The sequence below is a fragment of the Macrotis lagotis genome, chromosome 1, assembly GCF_037893015.1.
Source record: "Macrotis lagotis isolate mMagLag1 chromosome 1, bilby.v1.9.chrom.fasta, whole genome shotgun sequence".
Lineage (NCBI taxonomy): Eukaryota > Metazoa > Chordata > Mammalia > Peramelemorphia > Peramelidae > Macrotis > Macrotis lagotis.
The window spans coordinates 726363733-726390665 of record NC_133658.1 but is presented as its reverse complement, the minus strand read 5'-3'; the positions used below and the strand labels follow the sequence as shown (position 1 = coordinate 726390665).

The 26933-nt window shown below is 36.4% G+C and overlaps 1 protein-coding gene across 10 annotated transcripts in view; it reads left to right on the top strand.

Moving 5' to 3' along the window:
* FRY (FRY microtubule binding protein) overlaps positions 1–26933 on the top strand; it is a 568375-nt gene that overhangs the window by 524137 nt on the left and 17305 nt on the right. For 9 of the 10 annotated variants that reach the window (XM_074216094.1, XM_074216087.1, XM_074216086.1 and 6 more), the window contains 7 exons: positions 8424–8624; positions 9177–9338; positions 13670–13836; positions 16630–16819; positions 19501–19650; positions 20504–20602; positions 23723–23806. In XM_074216094.1, coding sequence (XP_074072195.1) covers positions 8424–8624; positions 9177–9338; positions 13670–13836; positions 16630–16819; positions 19501–19650; positions 20504–20602; positions 23723–23806 — 1053 coding nt within the window. The remainder of the gene's footprint in view (positions 1–8423; positions 8625–9176; positions 9339–13669; positions 13837–16629; positions 16820–19500; positions 19651–20503; positions 20603–23722; positions 23807–26933) is intronic. The other variant, XM_074216093.1, reaches the window with a different exon arrangement.

Below are 26933 nucleotides of genomic sequence, written 5' to 3'. Positions count from 1 at the left end.
CAGTGCTGACAGCTACCAAGTTATTCCTATAGGGCAGAAACCAAAGCCTCAGTGACCACACAAAGGGCTAAGTTTGTTGCAGCCCAAAGGGGGACTGTTTTTAAAGAAAAGCCCAGGAAACACTGAAGTTCTAAACTAGTTCACAGGATGATCTCTTACATCCTCCTAGCTTCTGAGGCTGTGATTCTATAAATGCTCAGGTCCTTAAGGAAAAAATTCTAAGCATTTGCTCTAATTCAGTTCATTCAAATCTTACATGCCAAAACATGAAGTCAGAGCAACTAGTGTTCTGGATGGTCTGGATTTGGTTTGGTTTTGTTTTAACCAAAGTTGATGAAATTTTTAAGCCTTTAAAAAAACAAACCAAAAAAACTATTAGTTCCCAGAGCCAGTTCTCTGCTTCAGGTTCTAGAACTGTTGTCAGCTTTTTCATCAACACTGATACCTGGAGGGTCTGAATTCAAGTCACAATAGTAAAAAACAACACCCCCCCAAAAAAAACACTTTTGAATGTATATTGAATAACTGACTACCCTCATCAGATGCTTTCCATTATGAGTCTTTTTTTTTCAGGTTTATTTCTAAAATAAAATTTGTTGGGATTTTCAAAATTTGACACAAAAATATAAATACACAGTAGGGCATGGTGACATGAAGAGTTGTGCCAATTTTTTAGTTACTTTTGACATGATATTTTTAAATTAAGCATTTCTTTGGGGAGGGAGGGTTGAAAGAGAAAATTTTCTTTCTTCTCCCTCTTTTTTTTTTAAGTGACTCTTTTGAGTGAGAAAAAACAACCTCCTAGGTTGGCAAAATCCATATACTTTCCTGACTGTATTGTTTTACTTTTTTCCTTAATTCAGGACTCCTGTATCCTCATGCTTATTGTTTGAAAACTCAGGCCTAGAACCATCTGACTACCTTTAAAACAGTTAAAATTGGGGGCCCTGTTTCAGAACTTATTATATCTGTTAACCCTCAGCCCAAGATCTGTGCTGCAAGTTTTAGTGGTTGTAGTCCCCCATGGAATAGTTGTCTACCTTTCCTCCTCCAAGGGAATGTCATACTCAAAGAGATCCTATATCTCAAAAGTCAATACAAATCATAGTCAAGAATTAAGATAATCATTCCCCTCCACTCACCAAGACTGAACAAAAAGTCTGAATCAGTGGAGGGAAATCTCGCTACCATCAGAGACCAGTGTCCAATGAGAAAGCTGTTTCTTCTTCTTTATCATGTCCCAAAGCTAATCCTTCTGTGTGAGGGTAGGAACATCACTGAGTCTTTTCCCTGGTCTCATCAGCTCTAGTACTTAGGGCAAGCTATTAAAAACCTTTAATTGGTTGTGAACCACTACGATAGTGATTGGCAAAGCTTCCCCAATAGATATTGTTTAGATATGATAATTCATTAGGCAACACATCCTGCACTCTACAGATTATCAGTAGATATATATATATGCAAGACCTCCATGACCTCAGAAGACTTAGAGGACTTTTTCTAGGATATATCTTTCAGTCCAAGTTACCAAAGATCAGGATGGTTCTGAATAAATAAAAAATATATACAAAACCAGCATAAGGAATCTGTTAGCATAGCCATGCCACACTCTAACTTAGGCTTCAAGAAGAAAAAGAGTTAAGATCCAAGACCCCTTTCCCAGCTTCCTTTCACTAATCATGATCTCACAGTACCCATCTTCTCAAAAAAAAAAGTGAAATTAAAATAAAATGGCTGCTAGATTGCTCATATGTAATCAGATAATTTCACTTGAAATTATAAGATCCAATATTCAAATCCTAAATCATTGGATTGTAGATTCCAAGCCCAAAGGGTCCATTTCAGTCAAACTCCCCTTACCTCATTTTAGAAATGAAGCTGAGACTTGGAGAGCTTCCATTACAGTTACAAGTAAAAATTTGATAAGCTAGAAAGGCAGACCATAGCTCTAAGTCCTATGGAAAAAACAAAGGAGTAGGATTTAAATTAGAAAAAAAGTTAACATAACTAAGTGGGAGCAAGCTAGCTACCATCCCATACTGGTAATAATAGGTATAAGGAAGTGCTGACAGTTTGCTATGAGAACAGTAAGTTCATATGACAATTTTGAGGCATGGATATTTAAGATCTTTTTAACAGATCTTCAAATCTTAGGGATGCTTCTCCTTATCCAGGATCTCATTGACTATCATTTGCATCACCATCTTTATTTCTCTCACTTTCACAAGTAATTCTACCAGATTATGTGCACAAATGAATTATCAAGATACCCTCTGTTGTTTAGCTATTTAAGATTCAGACATTGCTAGAAAACATAAAGGAAAAACAGGTATCTTCTTATTTCTTTTGAACAAATTATTGACTTTGTTCTCCAATGAAGTCATTGTTTATCAAGTATAACTGTTACATGCCCTTCACTTTTAATCTAAAATTATAAAGAAAATAGTAAGTGAACTATTTTTAGAAAAGGGGACATTAATAGATCTCTAGTTACTTTAAAAGTAAACTTATCAAGCACAACTTATAAAGAAATCAATTGAATTGTCTTATGATAATTTTAAGATCTTTAAGATAAATTGAGATTTGATTTGGAAGTTTCACGTTCTTTAGAATTTATCCATAACTATAAAAGTAGAAATTTTTATGTCAATAGGGTCTGGTTTTTTCATTCTGATACATCCTGAAACTGTGTCATTTTCAAAGCTTGTCTGAGCCAGGGCTCCAAGTTATATCAGATGGGTTGGTTACCCTATCCTTCTAATGATCAGCTAGAGATTAACTGCTCCTCTATCATGCTTACTGTAGTTGCTCTTGCTTAGTGGCTGACATCCAAGGATTTAAAAATGTTAAAATAGAAAAGGGAAAGGGGAGGGGTGGTGATGCAGGGAATTGATAAAGGAGAAAAGTAGAGAGGGATACTTCTGTTTTCAGTCAAGAAAAAAACATCAAGTGAAATGTCCCAGCATGTGATGCTCAGCATTTGTGTTGCAAGGGAGTATAATCAGATATCTCAGGGCACCTAATGAAATTTGACCTTTGCCAAAATAATGAAAAGGAAAACTTGAATACCCATCCCTGGAATTTTAAATAATATTAATTCCCTATGTCAGGGGAAAAAAATAACATTATATATTCCTCCCATTTTTCCTGGTGTTCTTCTTGATAATGAAAAAAATCTAAATGAACATAGAATCCTATGTTGATAAATGTTTTATAGGAAATCACAAGGGGTACAGAAATATTTAGTGTATTCATAAGTCAAATATAGTGTAGTGTGGGGGAGTACTTAAATATTTCTCAATAAAATAATGATGGAAATATATACATATATATATATATACATATATATATTACAACATACTTATATGTGTTAATAGTTATAATGCCTCCTGACTTGAGACTTCTAAGGGTAGGAGGCTGCTCAAGTGTATCCCTTTCATCTCCAGTTATTTATCACAAAATTGCCTATAAATCAAGACTTCTTATCTTGTCCTAGTTATTCTACCCTTTTCCCAAGTTCCTCTAATTTCAAACCTTTGTTGAGTCAGATTTTTAGATACTCCAACAAGAGTTTATCCATGAGTCTTCGATGTTTTTTAGTCTTTCAAAATTGCTGTGTCTATTGATATATTTATACCTCAGCAATAAACAGATCAGGAGCCACAAACATTTTTAACTCTGGTCACAATATTAAGTAATGACGCATTTCACCAGTTGATGACACTCATACATTTTTTTGTGATGTAGTGAAGCAATTTTCTCACCAATAGAAATTGAAGCGTTCTGAATAAAACAGTGTTAGAGAATCCAAAATTATCATAGAAGAAGAAAGCTATTTCCAAAATATTTTTAGTTTGCCAAACAGGGCACTGAAGGTCATTTCTTTTACTCATTCTAAGTTAGGACTCTATTGTCTGATACTGACACTCCCATATGGGGTTAGTACATCCTTAACCATGTTTTTCTTTTTAGAGAAAAATTTACTGGAGTAAATATTACTAGTTCTATTAGTTTCTGTTGTGATAATACTAGGGCAGATGCTTTAGAGTTTTCTGATTTCTTCAATACAATCATTTTAAATAGACCTTTTATTTGTTTTTCTATCCATTCAATCTGCAACCCAGGAACTCCAGGTAAGAAAAAAAAAAGCTATTTTTAACTCAGACATGCTAGTAGATGTTATGCATCATCGCAGACTTGTAATAACATAATTGCTTTTTCCTCCCTTCTAGAATTTTGTGTGTGTGTGTGTGTGTGTGTGTATGTGTGTGTGTGTGTGTACATGAAAGGCCAAAGGGGTCCCATGGCTGCTCTGCTAAAAGAAAGTATTTTCTAAAGTTTAGAAGAATTTTTTTTTCTTAAAAGCTGTTGTGCTCCTAGTTCTCAAAGATGCATGTTTGTCTTTTTCTAAATGAACAAGAGATTTCAAATATATGTCTTGGAAAACATTTCTGTTCTAATCTGAGGGTTAAACAACTTTAAAAGTTTTAGCTGTTAATTTTCACATCATAAATTATAAGCAGGAACCTGTTTAATGTGTATAGGACCCATCCATATCTCTCTCTCTCTCTCTCTCTCTCTCTCTCTCTCTCTCTCTCTCTCACACACACACACACACACACACACACACACACACACACACACACACAGGACCACCTCCAAAACAACCCTTAGATTTTGTTAGAGTACCTTCTTATTAATCAAAATTATATCTTAAAATATTTTAAAGGGGGTTATGTTATGCACATGCTCACACATGTGTATACATTAATGATTACCATGTACATTTTATTATAAATCTGATGTTGCTAAACTTTAAGAATTAATATTACTTGTTCATCATCATACTTGAAAATAAATTTTGATTATTTGATTATTGCAGATTCTCTGAAGGCAGTTATCCATATATATTTTCTTTCTCATAGAAAATCTGACTTATTTTTCTCAAAAGCTTTATGATATTTAATTTTGTATATAACATTATGGAGCCAGGCAGGCACAGCTAAGGACTTGGGCAACCACATAAGGGAATATTGTTATGATTACTCTCAAACACTATTTTTACTATGCCCAATTTAAGTGATTGCCTTTTTTGGGAAAGGTAGTAGGAGTTAAATTTTTCAGCCAGTGAAAAGAGCAAACCCAGCACTGTTTTCATTGACTGCCAACAAGGGTATTCTTTTTGTCTCACTGAGAAAAACAGTTTCCTTTTTAATCACCATGGACTTTGGGTGAGGCATGGCCACAGAACTATTCAATCATAACCCCTGACTACCAGTTATATGAGTTCATTTCCTGATGTAACTCTGGGATAGTTATTCTTTATTTCCCTTGGGGAATGGCTTCTTCTCAGTTGCCCTATTCCCATTCTTTTTATTTCAGGGGTGGTAGTAGTGCAGAAATTAACTGAATAATAAGAGGATGTTTATTTCCTGATGATTGTGTTTTTTGACATCTTTTATCCTTCCTTCACTCTTTTTCTTCCATTTTCTTGTCTTTCATCATTTTTTTCCTCATATAATTCTTCCCTTTTTATCCAAATCTCAGCTTTCTTCCAGATTTTCTTTGTTTTTTGTTTTGTTTTGTTTTGTTTTTGCTCAACTAGATAGTTTAGGATGCCAACAGAATGAAACCTGTGAGGGGTTTCCACCAAAAGAAAAGCAATTCAATGGGAGTTTATCCCAATAAAATGGAAGTATTCTGTGCTGGACTAATCACTCTGATTTCTTCAACTTGTTGCCTTGTGAGAAAACCATAAATCTCATTTGTATAACAAGATGAATAAATAAATAAAAGTTGCAGCTTACATCCTCCTCCAAACTCAAGATATGTCTGTGACTGTTGCTATCTCTATCATGGTAGACATTGATGAGAACTTTCCCTAAAACATAGGAGGAAGGGAAGATTAGAGAGAATGGCAAGCCTAGTCATGTACTGGAAAAATAAAAGAACTAGAATATTTAGCCCACGGAAAAGAGTCATCGAATTCTTTATACACTGCTCATTTTTTTTCAGTATATTGGCATGGTGTAGTGGAAGGGCTGTCAAACTACATTTTTGGGCCAACCACCTGTTTTTGTACTGCCCGTGAACTTAGAATTTTTTTCACTGTAAAATTTTAGTGTATTTAAATTGTTTTTAAAAAAATTCTTAGCTCATGGGCTGTGTAGAAACAAGAAAAGAATCAGATTTGGTCTGCTAGCCATAGTTTGTGGGCACTTGATATTGTGGATAGAGAGCTTATCAGGTAGGCTTGCAATAAATTCCCCCCTTTGATATATGTGGGCTGTCCCCTTAGGGTCCCCTAGTAGTTCTCAAACTCACAGTCCAGGCCAGAGCAAAACTCCTGAATAAGGCCTAAACAAGATTAAAATATAATTGGAAATGCTTAACAAAAATGAATAAAAATACAATACAGCATAGATAATGTTTAAATTAAAGTTAAAATGCTGCTGGCTGGGTTGGTTTCTATTTAAGTTTGACACCACTACTCTCAGACAGTTGAAGAATAGTCACCAATATGCATTGAGAGATAGAGGGAGTCCCTATGCCAAGGTTTCCTATATTCATTAAATCACAAATACACACCCTCCCCCCAAAAAATAGTTAAATCTCTTGGATTAGGAATTTACTACATACTAAGAAAATTGTAGATTCTTAATAAAGGTTATTGATTTGACTTGAAAACTGTTGCCAAAGAAATAGCATTCATTTTTCAAATAACATCTGTCTAGCTATGTGCCTATAAACAACTATGTTGTGATTTACCTTTGTAGAATGTGTCAATCCATTGTTAATCCTTCACCAGGTTCCAAGTGGTATTTTCTCTTCACCTTGTATAACTTTGACCATCAAAGGATAATTTCTTGGTATTTTTTATTACAAATTTTCAAGCAGTATTTCTTCTGTCAAAGTTTTTAAGGTGATTTAGAATATTCTTTTGTTAGGCCAAAATTTAATTCCTTTTTTTTCTATGCCCTCAATTTAGTTTCGGTTTTATTTCAACTTTCAATTAAGTATATTTAAATATACAGGAAGTTGTGTTTGTGGTGGAAATAGAAATCACATACCCAAACTGCAACCTAATCAATCATCAAGGTAATCAACAAATATCTATTGAATATTGAGTTGACACCACTAAGTCTTGGGAATAACAAAAATCAAAGTGAAAATTCCTGCCCTCCAGGATCTTAACATCCTAATGGAGAAGATAGCATACCTATATATATAAAAGTATATTTTACAATATTTACAAAACTAAATAAAGGTAATTTCAAAAAGGGGTACTAAGCAATTGGCAAGACTTCAGTATAGGAAATGGTGCTTGAATTGAGTCTTGAAAGAATTCAGCGATAAAGAGAAGCCAAGACAAGAAAGGTGTGCATTCTAGACATGGGGAACAGACAATCATCTAGGAAAAAAGCATTGAAGAAAATACTTAGACAAAATTGATATCTAGGTGATGCAGTGTATAAAGCTCATGACCTGAAGTCAAGAAGACTTGAGGTCAAACTTCAGGTAAATTTACTAGTTCTGTGACCCTATGTTTACCTCAATGTCCTGATTTGTAACATGAGGATCATTATTGTACTTGCCTTCCAGGGTTGTAATGATAGTCTAATAAGATAATGTTCATTAGCATAGTGTCTGAGAGGAAAACCTATATAAAAATGATTATTCTTGTATTTTATCACTACTCCCTGGTGTATCTGAAAGGTCCCAGCATTTCCTTGCCCTTCTTTTTACTAACTTTTCAGTACAGGGTTCTAGAGGGTCCACATTTATTTCTCTGAATTACTTTTTTTAAATATTTTTTCTTCATATTTCCAGTGAGCTCATGTCTCTTTATATCAAATCATCTCTTTCCAAAATGATGTTTGAGGCCAAATCTTATGTGTGTTCTATCTAAGGCCATCGTGATTTTCCCTCATTCTGAAGAAATTCAAGTATTTACTTTGAGCAAAAAATGCTTTTAGCCTTTGCATTTTGCATGTTCAGTGCAGTATTGCCCAGTTTCATCCTGAGTGTCCTTAATACTGCCTTTTATCTTCATTGGCTATGAAACCCACTATGGCAGAAACCACTGGGAATGTTTAACACCTTCTATTCTTAGATTGAATTACACAAAGAATTTGGGGAATGTGGCATTAAAGATAATAATAGTAGAAATATTGACAGCTTGCATTTTTTCCTGCTTTATCCTATCTATAGAATACTTGGCAATGGTCAAGGTTTCTCCTTACAACTGAAATGTATATTTATATGGACATGGTTTGCTTTATCATCTCCTACAAAAATAACTAGTCTACAGTGTCATTGTTTAAATATCCTTTTCTAAAGTAGGCAAACTAATGAAATCTGTGAAAGTGTAATTGTGTAAGAGTTTGGCATAGAAATCAAGCTTACATTGATGATGATTTCAGGGTGAGAGCATGGACAATTTCAACTGGGGAGTGCGCAGGCGTTCTCTGGATAGCCTGGACAAGTGTGATATGCAGCTATTGGAGGAGAGCCAACTTTCAGGAAGTACTCCCAGCCTCAATAAAATGAACCATGAGGATTCAGATGAGTCATCAGAGGAGGAGGACCTCCCAACCAGCCAGATCCTGGAGCACTCCGATCTAGTAAGTAGCCCCTTTGCTATTTTAAAATTTGGCAGATTTGTGCTAATTGATTAAGTTTACTGTTGTAGCTAAAGAAACTTTCCAAAGCTGCAGAATGAGAATCTGGACTGATAGGCTCTAAATGAATGGGGTGGGTTAGATTTTTTTTTTGTAGGTGGCCAATGCAAAAAAACAAAAACCAACAATTTTTATTTGAGCATAGCAAACCCAGAAAGCATTCAGCAGATCCAGCAAAGCAACCTTTTCTTTTCCCCCAACTATTCACTTTAGTTTACCCTTCCCTGTCTTCTGGACTTTTAGGAAACATGTCCAGCTCTGTGATATAATTAAAAAAAAAAAACACAATAACCATCTTATAAACCTGCACCAGTATTCTGATACATATTGCTGTGATTAAGGTCCAATAAACAGAAATAGATTGGGGGAAAAAAATGAATGCTTAGAAGAGGAAAAGCAAATGAGTAGCCATGAAACACACCACCTGGGTAAAGAACATGAGCACATTTAAAAAAAAAAGTCTCTTCACACCATTTTTTCTCTTTTTTTAAACAGATCATGACCCTTTCCCCCTCTGAGGAGGCAAATCACATGGACTCGCTCAGCATATCATGTGATACGACTTCTGCTGACCCTCATGCTTTTAACACCAGAACATCTAGCTTTGACGTTTCTTTGACTGATATGAATAATCTTCAGGTGTCTGAGGGTTCTAAGGTGAAGGACTTTTGGGAGTTCTATCATTGTAGCTCCTTTTAAAATTCCACTTTTTTAAATAGTCTTGGTTTTTTAAGATTTCTCTGGGGATTAATTATGGGCGACATATTCTTTTCTTCCTCTTACAGCATTTAAAGCTGTATGAGGCATGTGTCCATGGAACACATCTTGACTTGCTTTCCCTACCAGATTCCTGCATGCTGATCTTCTTGGTTTAAAAAAAAAAAAAAGATTGATTTGGGACCTTTTGAATGAAATATTTTTCACTTTCTGCATAGCTCAAGAGCTGCTGATTATTGACAAAATCATATCTGTGTGTATCTGAAGTTGCAGAGCCTGGGGATCATTGCAGCTGTTCTCTGAACTGAATTGTATGGAGCAGTGTTCACTTGGGTGTGGGTGTGCATGTTTTCTTGTGAGATTTTTCCATATGTGGGAACCAATTGTGTAGTTTGCCATGGCATTCAATTCTTGCCCTTTGGCATATCCTCAGAAAATTTCCATGCCAATCACAGTGTTAGACTAGATTTGCACAAAACAGTTCTTTCCAGCTGTCTGAAGTGAACCGTGAATTATGGACATAATATCCTTACTAAGAAAGGTTGGTTGGTTTTTTTTTTTTGCTTAATCTGTTTTGATTTTATTTTTAACTTTATCAAAATAGTCAAACAAATCCTGCCCACAGACTATCTACCATACCTCATGCTTCCATTTTACAAACATGGAATGGATGGAGATTGGACTTGATTTTACTGAATCAGGGAATTTCTGAATAGGGAAACTTTCTCTATCAATTCAAGTCAGCACCTTCTTTGCAATGTATCATTTTGAAATAGTTGCTTAGAAAAAAAAAATAAAGTGACTTGTACAGGGTTCCACAGGCATTATGTGTGATCTACTCAGATCACTCAGGTCTATGTGATCACAAGGTCAGTTCTCTGTCCTCTTATTCCACACTACCTTTCTACACAGAAGTGTGTGGATTGGAGTAATCATAACTGACATTGGCATAGTATTTCAAGATTTGCAGTTCCCTACACATGCTAATTCATTTGATTCTCATAACAGGTTTGTGAGATAGATTTTGCATGTTGTTATAGGAGAAATATCTCCTCTCTGAGCTCATGTGGTAGGTAATTACTGCCAAGATTTACCATAGAGCAGAAATTATAGAGATATAAATCTGGGTTTTAATAGTATGCTCAAGCATAGACTCAGGACTCAAGGAAAACAACAAATTTGAACAATCATTAGGTTTCTAACAAGTCTTATATGCAAATTTATATCATAGTGACACAGAAATAATTCTTTTTTTTAATTGCAATCTTGTACAATCTTGTACAATCCTCTTAGGCCATAATCACATTCTTTCTTCAATCTCATAAAAGTTGAAGAAACTTAAACAATAATAATCTCATACATCCCCTGAAGAAACAATTCTTGTCAAAGAAAATCAGGTTACAGATTAAACTACATTTAAGCTGGCTCCTTGTCACCAAAGAGTTGGGGATAGTTGAGGATTTTTCCTCTGTTTTTTTATCTAAGGAATGCTTATAAGAAAATTTTACATCCCATGGGACAGGTTTTGGTCAGGTGAAGTTAATGTTAACAGAAGGCAGGTTTTCAGTGAACCGAAGTTGGAAGGGAATAAAAGCAAATAAAAAATTCCCATTATACCATTTTACAGATGAGAAAATGGGGGCTCAGAGGTAATGATGTTTCACTGTGGTTACATAGTAGGAAAGTGTCAATAGTATTTCCCTCTAAAAATAATTTTAAAGTAATAAGAAGACAAACAAACTTCCTGTTGGCCTATTTGTATGGGCTAAAACTTATTTTTCTTGAATTTCATTCTTTAGTCTAGTTCGGAAGGGGCTAAGGAAAGGGGAAATGTTGAAGAAGACAGTGGGGTATGACTATAAAGAAACAGTTTTTCAGCCAGTAAGCAATCATTAAGCACTACCATAGTCCAAGCTACACCTTACAGAGCTAGTTCATTAATAGGTTTTCAGTTCTTTCTGAACTCAAGAACATCTCTAGTGTCTTGTATAACAAAATCGACTTGTTTTTCTTGCTCAGACTATGAAGTTTCATCTTCAGTTTCTTAAAGAATTCATGTGAATGAGTTTCATGATATACTCTCAATCCCTATATAAAACAAGTTCCATTTCTAAGACCACAAAATACTCTAAGCTCGCTTATATGTATCTCATGAGGTCATGGAAATCTATGAACTGAAAAAGATCAAAAGTGAGTAAGTCTATATTTTATAACGTTTTTTAAAATTTTGTCCAGACCAGTGGTTTCATCATTATGAGGAATTCCCCTATCTGTTATTTTATAGGCTTAAAAAGTTGGTCAGGGTACTGAGAGGTCAAATGACTTAAAACTAGTAGATATTAGAGCAAAAACTGGAATCCTGGACTTCCTGACTCCACAGCTGGCTCCATCTCTGCTCCCTATCATTTTGCCTCTCATTTCACTACTGTGCAGACAGATTCAATTGACCTGGAGCATATTTAGTTTACATGAGGAACATTTCTGAGTTTACTTCATTGCATAAGCTCTAGGACCAAGAACTTTGCCGAGTATAATTTTTTTTAACCCAAAAATTTCCAAGAAGAGAGGGAGCTTTCTGAGTAAGGGTGACATAGGTACCAGTGATCTCTTGTTAAGTACAGAAATTGTTTCGCTGAAATTCTGTATCAAAAGAAAACCAGACTAAGTGAAATTCCTTTCCAACTTCAAATGTTTTGTTGTTATTTTCTCCACTTTTCTACTTACAGTTCTATAAAACACAGCTTCTACATGGAAAAGGCTAGCTGAGAGTTGACATTTTTAGGGCTTACCCAACAGTAGTTTTTTTTTAATCTGGAAACATTTGTCTTATTGCTAAAATAGTCAATGTAATCAATACAAAACCATTCATCCTTCTTCTTGGGGACTGGTTTTCCTGCATTGCTTGAGCTTTCTGTGAAAAAGGGAACCCCAACCCAGATCTTACCATGGAAACAAAGTTGTCTTTTAAAAGCAGCAAGTAGGGGCGGCTAGGTGGCGCAGTGGATAAAGCACCGGCCCTGGAGTCAGGAGTACCTGGGTTCAAATCCAGTCTCAGACAATAATTACCTAGCTGTGTGGCCTTGGGCAAGCCACTGAACCCCATTTGCCTTGCAAAAACCTAAAAATAAATAAATAAATAAATAAATGAATGAATGAATGAATAAATAAATAAATAAGTGAGTGAGTGAGTGAGTGAATAAATAAATAAATAAATAAAAGGAGCAAGTAATGAGAGCTGATAACACACAGAAGTTATTTCCTATTCCCTAAAGACTTGAAAATATAGCATGAAAAGTCCTTTCTTCCTACTTCCTAATTCCTATGAATTCACCTAGCCTTTTGGCCCTATTCATATTATTCTCACAATACCACATACCCAGGAGATTGTCAGATATTCCTTTGTATAATTTTTCATTATGGATATTGGTCACATTCATGTAAATTTTTATTATTTTTTGGTTTGTTTTTGTTTTAAGAAACTGACTCCCCAAAGCATATCCATGTTGCTTTTTTTTTATTTTCCTCATTTGCTCCATGATCAGTTGCCTTCCTTCCTTTCTTAATAGAACAATCAGTTCTCTGGCTAGTTTCCCCCTGGCCCAGGTTCAGCCACACCCTCCTTTTCCGTTTCTTTATGGTCTTTTTCCTGCCCTTCAGCAGGCCTAATTCGGCTCTGTTCCATAGACCTTTTCATTTGGATCCCCAGCTCAGCCAAGTCAGCTCTTACCTTCAGATCTGTCCTCCTTAGTGGGCTTCCCCAGGGGCAAAATGTATAGCTAGTGCATCTTAGGACATTTGGAAAAGCCCAACAGAAAACCCATCTGACTTGTGTGTGAGTCACAAGATCCAAGGTACTTTACATCACAGAGTTCTAGGTCTGAAGCTCATGGACTCCACTGAGTTTAAAAGTCAGAAAGGGTTAGTTCTTGTCCCAGCTCTGCCAATGGGGCCTCTCTGGGCCCCATTTTCTCTCTGAAAAGAGAGTATCTCTAAGGACCTGTCCAGCTTCTCACATCCTGATTCTCTAAGGTAAAAGAAGAAAAGACTTGAGAAAGAATAAATAATGTTTATTAGAGGCATTCAGAAAATGATAAAGTCATGAGGTAGAAGATGGATTTTTTTGGAAGTGCAATGCCCCCTCATTCCTATCATTTTAAAGACTGAGCCCTTCTTTTTTTGTCATTTTTCTTTGCTTTCTCACTTTTTTCCTCTTAACATGTTTCCTTATAGTTGTAACATATTTGCTTTTTCTTCTCCATTTGTTCTTTCAGGCTGAAGGTGTCAATGAAGAGGAAGATGCCACAGTGCATGAAGATGAACTTTCTGGCTCTATCAATGAACTCCCAGCAGCATTTGAGTGCAGTGATAGCTTCAGTCTAGACATGACAGAGGCTGAAGAAAAAGGGGACCGAGCATTGGATCAGTTTACTCTTGCAAGGTAAAAAGAAAAAAAAAATTACTCATTTGGCACAGAGTAGCACCATTGTATAACTTTATTTTAGCCCAACTATAACTAAGTACCTTCTTAATTATTTTAACAGCTCAAAATGTATGGATTCAGCAAAGCATTTATTAGCCTCTATTGAAAGTAAAGTTCTACTTTAGGCTAGGCGATCCTAAATATTCAAATGAACTATTTGAAAAGGTGATACCTAGTGTTTTACAACTATTGACTTGATTCTTACAACAACCTTGGTAGGTAGATGTTATCATTATCCCATTTTACTAATGAGAAAACTGAGGCAAACAGATATAACAGTGATTTGCCCAGGGGGTCATAAAAGTAGTAACTAAAGTCAATTTGAACTCAGTTCATTATATCTGTTTTTCTCAAAGGTTCCTCAGGGTCACCTCTCCAAGAAGTATCTAAGTAGGACTTTATGCCAAAACTAACCAAAAAGATAATCCCTGCTTTTAAGGAATTTATATTTTACTGGCTTCAAACTATTGGGCTTCCTTTATCCTTCCTCCAAGGTTTTGCATTCCCTCCTTAACTCTACTTCCTAGGATTCCTAACTTTCCTTCAAAACACTCCTCAGGTACCACCTCAAATACATGAAGCCTTCTCTCATCCTTCTACTTGCTAGTGTTGTGTTCCTCTCAAAACTTCAAAGTATATACCTTTCCTTATTTGTATGTGGGCTGTTTCCTTCCAGTAGGATGTAAATAAGCCCCTTAAGGTCAGAGACTTTTTCATTTTTGGCTTTCCGTATAAAAGTTTGTTGGTGAATTGTGGATACAACAGGTGAGCAAACAAATATTAGCTAAGTTGAGAAAAGTGAGAATCCTAGCAAACCATGTCATTTGACATAGCTTCAAGCTAAATGTGGAGGGATAATACCTCCCCAAGTCTGCTATCCCTCCTTAACAGAGAGGTCTATTTGACCATTTGACCTGCTGTTCTTGGGCTAGAAAATCAGTTGGGTTGTAGCCATTCTGCCTCATACTGTGCAGGTTTCCTGAGCTTTGTGAAATCAGAAAAAGAGATTAACAAAAGAATTCATCAAAACAAAGGACTTAGTACAAAAAGGCAAGATGTGTGTGGCTAAATTTGAGTATTTTTAAAAGTCTTAAAGATAATAAATAGATGACAAGCCTAGAAATAAGAGACTTTTCAAAAACTGAAAGATGTAAGTCCCTTTAAAGTGGCTGTTTTCACCATGGTGGCTGAAATTCAAAGCTTTGTTTCATTTGCTTGAGAACAACAGTAAAAGAAGACCAGCAAAGGACAAAGACAAGATCCTTGTGACAAACTCATAAAGTGGTCCTAAAGAGACCCAACCAATATGCTAAAGACACCAGGAATTCCTGGATCCACTGACTGTTTAAAGGGCCAAGATAAAAATTAAACAGAACTTTTAGATATTATTATAAAAGAAATCTTGTACTAAGATTAATGGATCTGAATATCACCCTCGATCCATAGAGAGGATAATGGCTACATAGTATAAAATAAGGCAGACATTGTCAAAACTTGTCATTGTTTTCATTTATCTTTGCCATACTCTGTGGTTAGAAGAGATTATTTAGAAGTATCAGTGATGGGGGAAAGGTATCAAAAACCTTATTTTTAAAAAAAGTAAAGATCCTCTTATAGAGGAGATCAGAAGGTAAAATTAAGAAGTAGGATGTTAGAAAAAACATGGATGACATTAATGACATGACTTTCCCTCTTCCCTTTTCCCCTTTCTCTTTCTTTCACCCTTTCCTTCTCTCCCTGCCTCCTTCCTTTTCTTTTCTCTACCTCTCTTGATCTTGATCTTATCTTACTTTCCTTCTCTCTGATATTTAGATGTATTCATTCATTAATATTCTTTCTCCTTTCCTGTCTTTTTTTTCTCTTTTTAAAGGCTAAAGGTAAAATTGTGGCACCTTAAGGAACATCAAAGGATTATAGTCATGAAAACAAAGATTTGAACTAACAAGGTCCTTAAAAATTATCAAGTCTAGCACTCTTATTTTAAAATGATGAGAAAACTGAGTCAAATAGAAGTCAGTGTCATACCACTATATATGAGGCAGGATTTGAACTCAGATCTTCTGGAATGCAAGTCTATTTCCCTATTCCCCATGCTACTTTGAAGTTTGGGATAAAGGAAAAATTAAAATTGGTAGACTATAAACTTAATGAAAACTGGGGAATAAACGGTCCTAAAGGGCAGAATGTAGTATTCAGATAGAAAAATAAAAGAAATAATATCTCTTAGTCTTAGTAGTGACCATATTGAAAACTTAGAACAATAATGCATTTCTGAAAGAAAAGGGTTCTGTTCTTTTATTGTTGTCCATCATTTATGCTATGTCTGACTCTTCATGACATCATTTGGAGTCTTCTTATTAAAGACACAGGAATGGTTTGCCTTTTCCTTCTCCAACTCATTTTACAGAGAGGAAACAGAGGTATGAAGTAGTTAAGTAATTTGCCCAGTGTCACACAGCTAAGAAATGTCTGAGGCTGGATTTGAATTCAGATCTTCCTGACTCTAATCCTGGCACTCTATCCACTGTGCCCCCTATTCTTTTCTACTCTTTTACCTAGAGGTATAAAAGAGTACCAGAGAGCTAAGAAAATGAAAAGCTAGGACCAAAAGCAGCCTTAGAGAGAACTCATAAGAAAAAAATGGTCTATTTCATTTTATTGGTCAGAGTTGAGAGCTTCTGAGGATTTATTGTCGATTTTTAAAAAAGCATAGCTTGGCAATTTTGGCAAGATTCATTTCCTCTCTTCCAGCTATGGAGATGGAGACAGGGGTATCTCTCCACCACCTTCACCCTTCTTCTCTGCCATCTTGGCTGCTTTTCAGCCAGCTGCATGTGATGATGCAGAAGAAGCCTGGCGCAGTCATATCAACCAGCTCATGGGTGACTCAGATGGTTCCTGTGCTGTATACACATTTCATGTGTTCTCTTCCTTGTTTAAGGTAAGTTTTTGAATGCAGGCATCGAGGTCATTGTAGCCTTAGGCTCATGGGAATGATTCCAAAAGCATAATCCTTGCTGCCTATTATATATTTTATATACATATTTTTCTCCAGCCACCATGGTCTCTTCTAAAACTGTCATTTACATCAGGCAGTGGCAGAAGGGTACAGCTATTACTGAGTGGCATCATCTGTCCCCTTACTCCCTCAATACTACTTTCTTTGGTCTCTGGGTCTCCTTTTCCTTTCTTCCATCTCCTTTCAGCTCTATTCCTTTTATTTCATTCCATTTCTTCTTTGTGCCTTTATCTCTCATCTGTTCTTTAGATATGGCAATGGTGGCCATGAACATAGTTTACTCCCATTTATTGCAATCCTGTGAACTCAGCTAATGAAGGTCAATTCTCTATAAATCCTCTCTGGATAGTTCTTTGAATCATAACTTGTTACTCTAACCCACCATAGAAATTTTACAAGACTGACTCATAGATGAAATGCAGGTATAACTCACCCTCTGAACAGTACAATTGACTTAGTTTGTCTACTCTGATAAAAAGTACCCCCCCACACACTATATATCCCTTCTTAGCCCTGACCAACTGTCCTTGCCTCACTCTTTCACTATTCTTGGCTCAGATTTCCTGTTTCTGACCCCTGGCTTTTACCCAGTCCTGGTCTGAGCTGTCAGTTCATTCACAGTACTTTTTCTCCTAACCTTGCTTGCATTTACCCTATGGGTGCAGGTCTAGGACTTAGCACCTAGTTGAAACCAGACAGATAACCCATTAATCAATGAATTGCAAGAATGTGGAGAACTAAAGGATCCAGAAGACATTAACTCTCAACAAAGCACTTAGTCTATCCTGAGGGTAGGACTACACTCTATAAAATGCAAAAGATTTCAGGGCTATAGAAAATGAAATTATTGCCCCAGAGGTGGCATACTTTGCCTCAGGTCAACTGAACCTTTTATGGGTGAGATGGTGCACCAGCATCCATCACTTCTGAGGTAGAGATTTCTGAAAACAGCATGGCTAAATGATGCAGTGGGTAGAGCACTGAGCTGAGAATTAAGAAGATTCATCTTCATAAGTTCAACCCAGCCTCAGACACTTGCTAGCTGTGTGACCCTGGGTGAGGCACTTAACCCTGAGAAGGAAATGGCAAACTACATTAGTTTCTTTGCCAAGAAAACCTCAAATTGGATGACAAATGGAGACATAACTGAAAAATAACAAAACTACTCTTTTAGAAGAACACATTAGATAACAAATCTTTGACTTGTAAATTGGGAGAAATCCCAAATCTTAACTTCTGATATAGGCCCAGCCCTTGATTCAAAGTTAATCTGTTCCTAACTTTCCTTCTGAATATGTTTTCAATTGCATTATTATCCACCCCAGCCTTGTTTTCTACAGCCACCTGACTTGCCTATATCCTATCCCAGTCATCTGATACTTATTTACCAGGGCATTGGTTCACTTTACAAAATTGACCTGATCAAATATTTAACCATTAAACTTGTTCCTGTGTGGATAATACTTGCTGCCCTGACCTTGCCTATTTTGGAACTAGGTTACTATAATTAACAGAAAGAAAAGTTCCCATAAAAAGCTCAGCTGGAAGGGACAGTTTTTCTTGGTTTTCATCATAGAGTAATGTCAGTACTAGGGGATCACTACAAGGTAATATGCTTCTGAATGTGGGCCAGCAACTGCTTTTTCAATAAATTGAATTCTAACTTTGCCTTCAAAATTTTCCTTTTATCTTAGAGTCTATTCTCTTCCATAATAAAATGGTTTAAATTCACTTTTTTTCATCTTAGAAAAAACTCTTGTGTTTACCTCATATCCATTTCTATTAATTGCTACCTAAAAATAACAGAAGCATATTGTGTAGTGAATACAGATAATAAGATCTGTGCAGATACCTCATATTCAGTTTTCTTCTAATTAATCCTTAGCAGTCATTGCCTGATGGTGCTTGTTAACCATTTTCCCATTTATTTCATAATGAGTTTGAATATCCCATGTCTAGGTATATAGACCTATATTTAATTAAAGGGGAATTTTGATTTTAAAAAAGAAAAAAACAGAAGGAAAACCTTAGTAGCACTACCTCTAACTTTGGAAGCGCCATTCTGTATTGTTAAAATTCAGTTTTTCCTTTATAAATTTGTTGTCCTGCCAATTAGATCTCAGACAGTTCTCAAATGTAGACAACTGCTTCTTTGAGCTGAATGAACTATATGACTCTTGTCTTCATAATGATGGCAGTTATGAACTAAATGAGCAAACCTGGGTTCTGTGGGTCTCAAAGGTACATGTACCCAAAAAAATGCCATTTCAGTGGCTGGCAAAGAAGAGGCAAGAAAACAGGGAATTTTCAAGAATAGATGCAGTCTTCCCTAAATATAAGTAATTACAGAAACCCATTCATACAGTAAAGGACAAAATTGTTTCAGTTTCCTCAGCTTCTGCTTGGCCCCAGAAGATTATCATTTAGGAGACTTTTTAAACAAATATTTGCTTCCCCTCAAGGGGAGAGAACATGTTTCACATTTGTTCTCATTGTTTAAAGAAGGAAAAATAAAAATATTTGGGGGGAACAAAGACAACTCAACTTCATTTGAGAAAGATACCAATGAGTTTGGGGTGGGAATTTTTACATGTGTTTTTCAGAATATTCAGAAAAGGTTCTGCTTCCTGACTTGTGATGCGGCCAGTTACCTTGGGGACAACCTTCGGGGAATTGGCTCCAAATTTGTTAGTTCTTCCCAAATGCTGACCTCCTGCTCTGAATGCCCAACCCTTTTTGTGGATGCTGAGACTGTGAGTATTCTCCATCCTGGATTACCAGACAATTAATCAACAAACCTTCAACATATAAGCACTCTGCTAAGACCTTGAGTTAAAGCTCTGTGGGTTGGAGGCAAATACATGGTACCCTGGGCCTGGAATCAGGAAGACCTTAATTTAAGTCCAACCTCAGGTCTTCTTGATACCTATTAACTGTGTCTCCCTGGGCAAGTCATTTAATCTTCTTTACCTCAGTTTCCTTATCTGTAAAATGAGCTGGAGAAGAAAATGACAAACCATTCCAATATCTTTACCAAGAAACTCTCATATGGGATCACAAGCGACAGATACAACTGAAATGACTGAACAACAGCAACAACTAATAACATACAGCTTTGCAAACCACTGGAGAGGATGTGAAGGAAAAACAAGATTTAAAGCCAGGAGACAGCTGGGTTTAAATCCTGACTCTTTATTAACCCTAATCCTGGACTACTTGAGCCTCAGTTCCCCTATCTGTAAGGTGAAACTAAATATACTTGCACTACCTACCAAATCACCCTACTCTTACAGCACTGTAAACCTTATAGCACTATGTGAATGTGACTGTATAAACATATACATTTGTATGGACATATGTACTTAGACACAGATATATTTTGTTGTTGTTCAGTTGCATAAGAGGCCAGTTTTGCATTCACGAAGATGAATGAGTCTTCCTGTCTCCAGGAAGTCCAGACACTGTGCTACCTAGGTGCGAACATATATACCACCAACTACCCTGGCAATGTTAATGAATAGAATTTCTTCTCAATTTGTACAGTCATGCCTTTATATTTGTTTATAACTAATTTAGTTGTTGTAAAATTTCTTCCTATGTCTTTAGCTTCTATCCTGTGGACTTCTTGACAAGTTGAAATTCAGTGTTCTAGAATTACAAGAATATCTGGATACCTACAACAACAGAAAAGAAGCCACTCTTTCAGTAAGCCATGTTTCTTTACTGTTGGATTAGTTATTGTTAAGTGCGGCCAATAAGCAGCAAAAATAACATTTAGGTTAGGGGGAAAGGGGGTGTGTCCAAGTATCTGAATTCATAGCCCAATCCTACTGATTTTTACCAGTAGGATCTTGGACCTCCTTGGGCTTCTTTGAGGCTCTTGAAGAAGATGATCTTCAAGGACCCTTGCAGCTCTCACTCTGTGATTCTATAATCACTTTCAGTGTATGTTGTAATGCCACTGTTAGAATCTTAAGGCCTTTCCCTACTTTTTGTGGGTAGAGATAAGTGAATCTTTCCCTCTACAGAGATCAGAATGTGAATTTCAGATCAGTAGTAAAATAATGCTGGGTTTAATTATGTTAGTGGCATCCTTAAGAAAGAAATATTTGATTTTGACTCTGTAATGACTTTCAAGAAGTCAGGAAAAAGTAAGATCCTTTTTAGCTCTTCCAGAAATTCTTTTTGGCCTGCCACTGATTCAGTTTTCTTTGAGGCTTTGAATGTAGCTATTTTGACATCTTTGTCTTCTGAGCTTGTGTTTTGATCTTCTCTGTTGCATAGTAGCTCTCTAAGGTTAGGCTCTTTTGTTGTTTGCTCATTTTTCCAGCCTATTTCTTGACTTTTTACTTTATGTTAAAGTTGGGTTTTTCTCTCAGGCTTCATTCAAGTTTTCACATGGCTGCTGTTTTCAGAACTAATTCTGGGATCTGTATATTTCCAGTTCTTTCAAGGGGTTATAATATAGGAAGAGATGTGGTCACTGCTCTCCCAGCCTGAGCTCCTGGCTGTGGGCAACCACAAGCACTCTTTTTCACCCTAGAGCTGTGCCCTAGGAGCACACATGGGCAGTTTATCAGAGTCCTGCACCAGTATTGGCAAAGGGTCCCCTGCAATCCCCTTCTGATCAGTTTTCTGAATCCCTTATTATTTGTGGACTGAGAGCTCAGGAAGCCACAATTTTGTATTCAGTAACACCCCTTCTTGAATACACACACACACACACACACACACACACACACACACACACTCATACTCATAGCAGTGGGGCTCATGACAGTAGGTGATCAGTGGGACTGAGAGAAATCCTTGCGCAAAGAAATTACCTTTACTCAGATCACCTCCAGCTAGGCCAAACCACCCCCAATCTTGAGCTATCTAAAAAAAAAATCTGTCTACACCAAAGTTTGAGTAGAACACAATAGACTTCCCCACCCTAGATTAAATTCCTTGAAAGGTTGGATGGGGGTCCTACCCAGACCAGGAGAATCAATGTAATCTCATTATGGGGAACTTTTTAAAATAAGGACTTTAGGAAAAAAAGGGGAGAGTCTTTGAATCTCCCCAAGATATTGGTTCTCAACTAATCATTTTTCATACTTATTAGCTGTGTGATTTTGGGCAAGTCACCTCTGTCTACCCCAGTTTCCTTATCTGTAAAATAGGGATAATTATAGCACATACATCCCAGGATGGTTGTAAGAATCATATGAAATCATTGTATAATATTAACAGAGTTCCTGGCACCTAGTAGGTGCTGTGTAAATATTAGTTAGCTATTATGATGATGAGCAGCTATATGGTGCAGGGAATAGAATGCCCAACCTAGTTTCAGTGGAGGCCTTCATTCAGATCCAGTCTCAGAAACTTCCTAGCTGTGGCAAATCACCCCACCTTGTTTACCTCAGTTTTGTCATCTGCATAATGATCTGGAGAAGAAAATTGGTAAATCATCTTTGCCAAGAGAACCCCAAAATGGAGTCATAAATATTTGCTATCTATCCATCAGAGTTAATGACAACCATTTCTACAGTTGTCTAAGTTTGCTATATTAGATGGCACCTGTCCTCAGCAGGTCTTAACCTAAGCAGATTTTTGTCATTGTTTTTAAGAAACTGTTTCTGAGAGGACTTGAAAAGATAGATTACAGTTTTTTTTAATTAAATCCTTATTCATAGGATTAATCATTTAATTAAGTAACCAAGGACAAGTTATCATTTATTAAAGACAAATAATTAATTTTTTTATATTTGTTCTTCAAATTAAACTATTCTCACTTCAAAAATATCTCCTTAAAAATGTAACCAACTATGAAACATGGCTCTCCCTAACACCTCCTCTCCCCCACCAAGCCCCCACCCCCTGCACCTCTTTGAGTCAGAATGAGATCTTATCCTTAAACCTTCTTTTGATGCCCTAGATCCAGATCTTATCCTTAAAACTCTTTATAGACTATGTGAATAGGACTTAGTTTACCTTTCTCTGAAAGGTTGTCTGAGAAGAGCATTGTGTTCTCCCTTCATAAGAGGATTATAAAATTTCAGAGCTGGAAAAGACCTTAAACATCTTCTTACTTGACCACTTCAGTTTACAGATGAAAAAGGAGGGCACACAGCATTAGGTCCCAATCTCCTGACCCCTCATCCAATCTTCTCCAATCATACTATCTGATCCTTTCTCTCTTCTTTGATTTTTCTTCTCTTCTCTGTTTCTTTCCTTTGACTTTTTCTTTTATGCTGATGCCCCTTCATATTTTTTAACTTTAGATTAGTAAAGTGACTGGCCACAACTAGGGCTTCAGATTTGTTTCTACCTCTCCTGGCAATTTTTGTTATTGTCAGAGGCTCGCTGTGTATTAACAGTCCAAAAACAATTACCTCTTTCTCCTTAATAAAAAAAAAAAAAACAGCTTCCAAGTGCTTGAGATACTAAAAGTCAGATAATTAGACTATTACCATCCTGGAGATTAGATTACCATATTGTATAGACTAAAAGAGTGTGCCTGTCCAATTAGAACATATCTTATAAGATTCAGATATATCATAAATCAAATCATGCTCCTCTACAATATAGCCACTTGGTTTAAAACTTAAAAGCTTTTTAGTCCTTGTTAGTCCTCCTGTTCCCTAACATTTATGTATGTTGCTATAAAAAGCAGAGAGATAAATCTAGACCTTAAATATCCTAGATATAACCCTACATTAAACAATGGTTTATGAAATGTAGTTTCAGGATCTGAGATTTGGTTAGTGCTAAGAGTTAAAATGATCATTGAACCCATCTGTATACTTTTATTTCTGATGCCTGTCTTTTTCCTGAAAACAGTGGCTTGCAAATTGCAAGGCAACATTTGCTGGAGGATCAAGAGATGGAGTAATTACTTGTCAACCTGGAGACTCAGAAGAAAAGGTAATAAAAGATTGTTACTATTTTTCTCTTCTGTGCTTTGACATGGTGTGTTGGTTTTTGTCCCCCTGCCCCATCAAAAGTCTATGCACTAAGCTGCTAGTGTAAAGTTGGCTTTAGTGGGTGAAATGTAAAATGCAGAATTTATTTTTTAAATAGCTAGTAAAATTTGAGTGTAGGAATGGGAGAAAATCCATATATTTGTATAATAGACCTTAGTGTTATCAGTCTTATAAGTCACATCTTAGTTTATAGAGCACATCAGTGTGTTATTTTGCATTTATTTGCTTTTTTAAAGAAACAAAAAACCACATAAGTATGCATCTCTGATTTCCTGCTTACTACTTTACTAATTGTCTTCTAACAAATCTGTATTACTATAGCATATAAAGAATTTCATTACCTGTCAGTTTGCTGAACTACTAGAGTGGTAGAGTTTAAGACCTGGAAGAAATGGAACCTTAGAAATCATCTAACTTGCCTGCCTCCTCCCCTTTTTCAGATGAGAAAGCTGAGACCTAGAAAGATCAAGCTACCTGCTCACGGTCACACTGCTAGTGAGTAGCAAAGCCAAGAATAGAAGCCAGGAATCCTGACTCCCACTCTAATGCACTTTCTACTATATAGCACCCTAATTAGTTCTTTCAGAAGACATGAGCTCACCATAAGACTCTCAGCAAAGATTACCAGACATAATGCAAATTATTTCAGTATGAATTCTAATATTACAACTTAGAATTATTTTTTCACAGTCCCAGAATGTAGCTGAGCAAGCCACCTCTTAAAGGTGTGCCATTGTCACTACTTGAGAATATGGGTAAAATTTTTCTCAATTCATCACTGTCACTAAAAGAGGCATCTAAGCCATGTGCCCTCCTGAGAACGGACCAGAACCATCATTTGCTTGTGCAAAGATGGTCCATCATGAGAGTCAAAAAGAATCAGAAGTTAATTACAGAATATTTCCATTCAAGTTCATCTTGGTAATAATGACTAAAAAATAATCCCTGATGAAAGATGGGCATGTTTATTTTTAAACTATTAGGAAAGAAAAAATGGAGAAGGCTTCAGAGAGGATCTATTCCATTCCCTTCCTTTTACAATTAAGAGAAGGTTCAGAGAAATTGTCACTTGTCATGAGGCAGTCCCCAGGTTACAAATCCATACTTTCCATAATATTTCATTCCCTTTTCTGGCTTGTCTGTTCCAAGATGGTAGCAAACCACATTCAATGGAGGGAGATACCATCTTTTACAAACTTAGGCTTGAGCCTCTTATTATAGTCTTAGTAGAAAAGAAAGATGAATGAATGAATAAATGAATGAATACTTGAATGAACAAACACAGCAGGAGGTCAAACAGAAAGTTTCCTCCTAAGAAAATTTGAGGCACCTTGAGAGGATGAAGAAGTCTTTACTTTGCATATGACTACCTGAGGATAGAAAGCAAATTTTTATTTCTAGAGCTGTCATTGTGGAATCTTCTTAAACATTACTATTGACTTTTTTCCAAGTAATTTATAAATGTGGCCACTTTCACTGTGCAGTGGAAAGAACACCAGATTTAGAGACAGCATTCCAGAATTCTGCTCCTGACCTTGCTGCTTACTACCTGTGTGACTTTGGGCAAGTTACTTAAACCCTTTTGGCCTCAGATTCCTCATCCATAAAATGGAGAACAGTTCTAAATCTGTGATTCGATGAGCCTGTGAGTAGATAGGAACAACTACATGTACTCTATAGCCCAGATCCAAAGCTTTAGGTTTGTATGAGCTGACTTCATTTGGAGTGGTTTTTCATACAGATTTCTCTCTTTTGGCCTCTTCTCCTCCTCTCCCTTCCTCCAAAAACTTTTTCCTTAATGAATTTGGCTCAAGTGTAGTTCTCTATTGAAAAAGAAAAAGAGGGGCAGCTAAGTGGTACAGTGGATAGATCACCAGCATTGGAGTCAGGAGAACCTATATTCAAATCTGATCCCAGATACTGAATAATCAGTGTGGCCTTGGGCAAGTCACTTAATCCCATTGCCTTGCAAAAAAAAAAACAAACAAACAAAAACAAACAAAAGTAAAGAAATGAAAAAGAGCCCTCAGCTCCCATGCCATAACTCAGGCTAACAGAACAATATTCTTGGTGCCATTTTCAGCCATTAAAGGCTTTCATTCAACAAAAATGCCAAGAATTTATATCATCTTTTAGGATGTAAGTATTGTTTCATTCCTTGTATTTATTTCCCTAGAACCTAGTACATAGTAGACACTTTATAAATACTTGTTGATCAACTGATTTGTGCCATAAATCATCCTTTGCTCTCCAGTCAGACCCACTTCCAAAGCAATCTGGTCCTTCAAGCGTATTATACTTCCCTGGATCAGTCTACTCCACTCCAAGAAGTCCAGGGTCAAAAAGTCTCTGCCTTCCCCAATTTATATAGTCACATAATTCATCTGTTATTCCTTCACTGTCCCTTCATTTTTTTGGCTTTAACTTCTGCTTGCTCCAGGAACTTCTCCCCTAGGTCTAGAAGGCTTGATCTAGAAATTCTTCCATTGCAGGACTTCCTCCCTGGAGGACAAGGTTCCCCGGAGCAACCTGATGACTACCCAGCCTTTCCCTCCAGGGGACCAAATCTATAAAGGCTCAACCACTTTGTTTCAGTTTAGCATCATCTTGTCAGTTCTTGTCCTCTGTCCAGTCCTGTTTTAAAAAATGTGCCCAAACCCAAGGGCCAAGCTCAATCAAAGAAGCCTGGTCAATGCTGAATAATATCTTCGTCGGTGGAGGCTAAGGATCCAAGATTATATCTAGGAATACCTACTACCTACAAGTTAACTTTTTTTATGACTAAATGTTCTGAATGTCTGTCTATAACAGAGCAAGATGATAAACAGAAAGAATGAAGCTTATTTTTAAAGAAAGGAAACTGCACATTAGAGCAGTAAAAAGGAGATTTTTCAATAGTGAATACCACCTTCCCCACCTTTGTGAAACTATATAATTAAATAATTGTTTCATTTCATGAAGTAAAAGGGAAAGTAAAAGAATTGATATTTTTAGGGAAAATATCCTTTATCTTCCCTCTTTAAAACTGACTGCCTCCTAGACCCTAAAATGTACCCTAGTACTGTTTC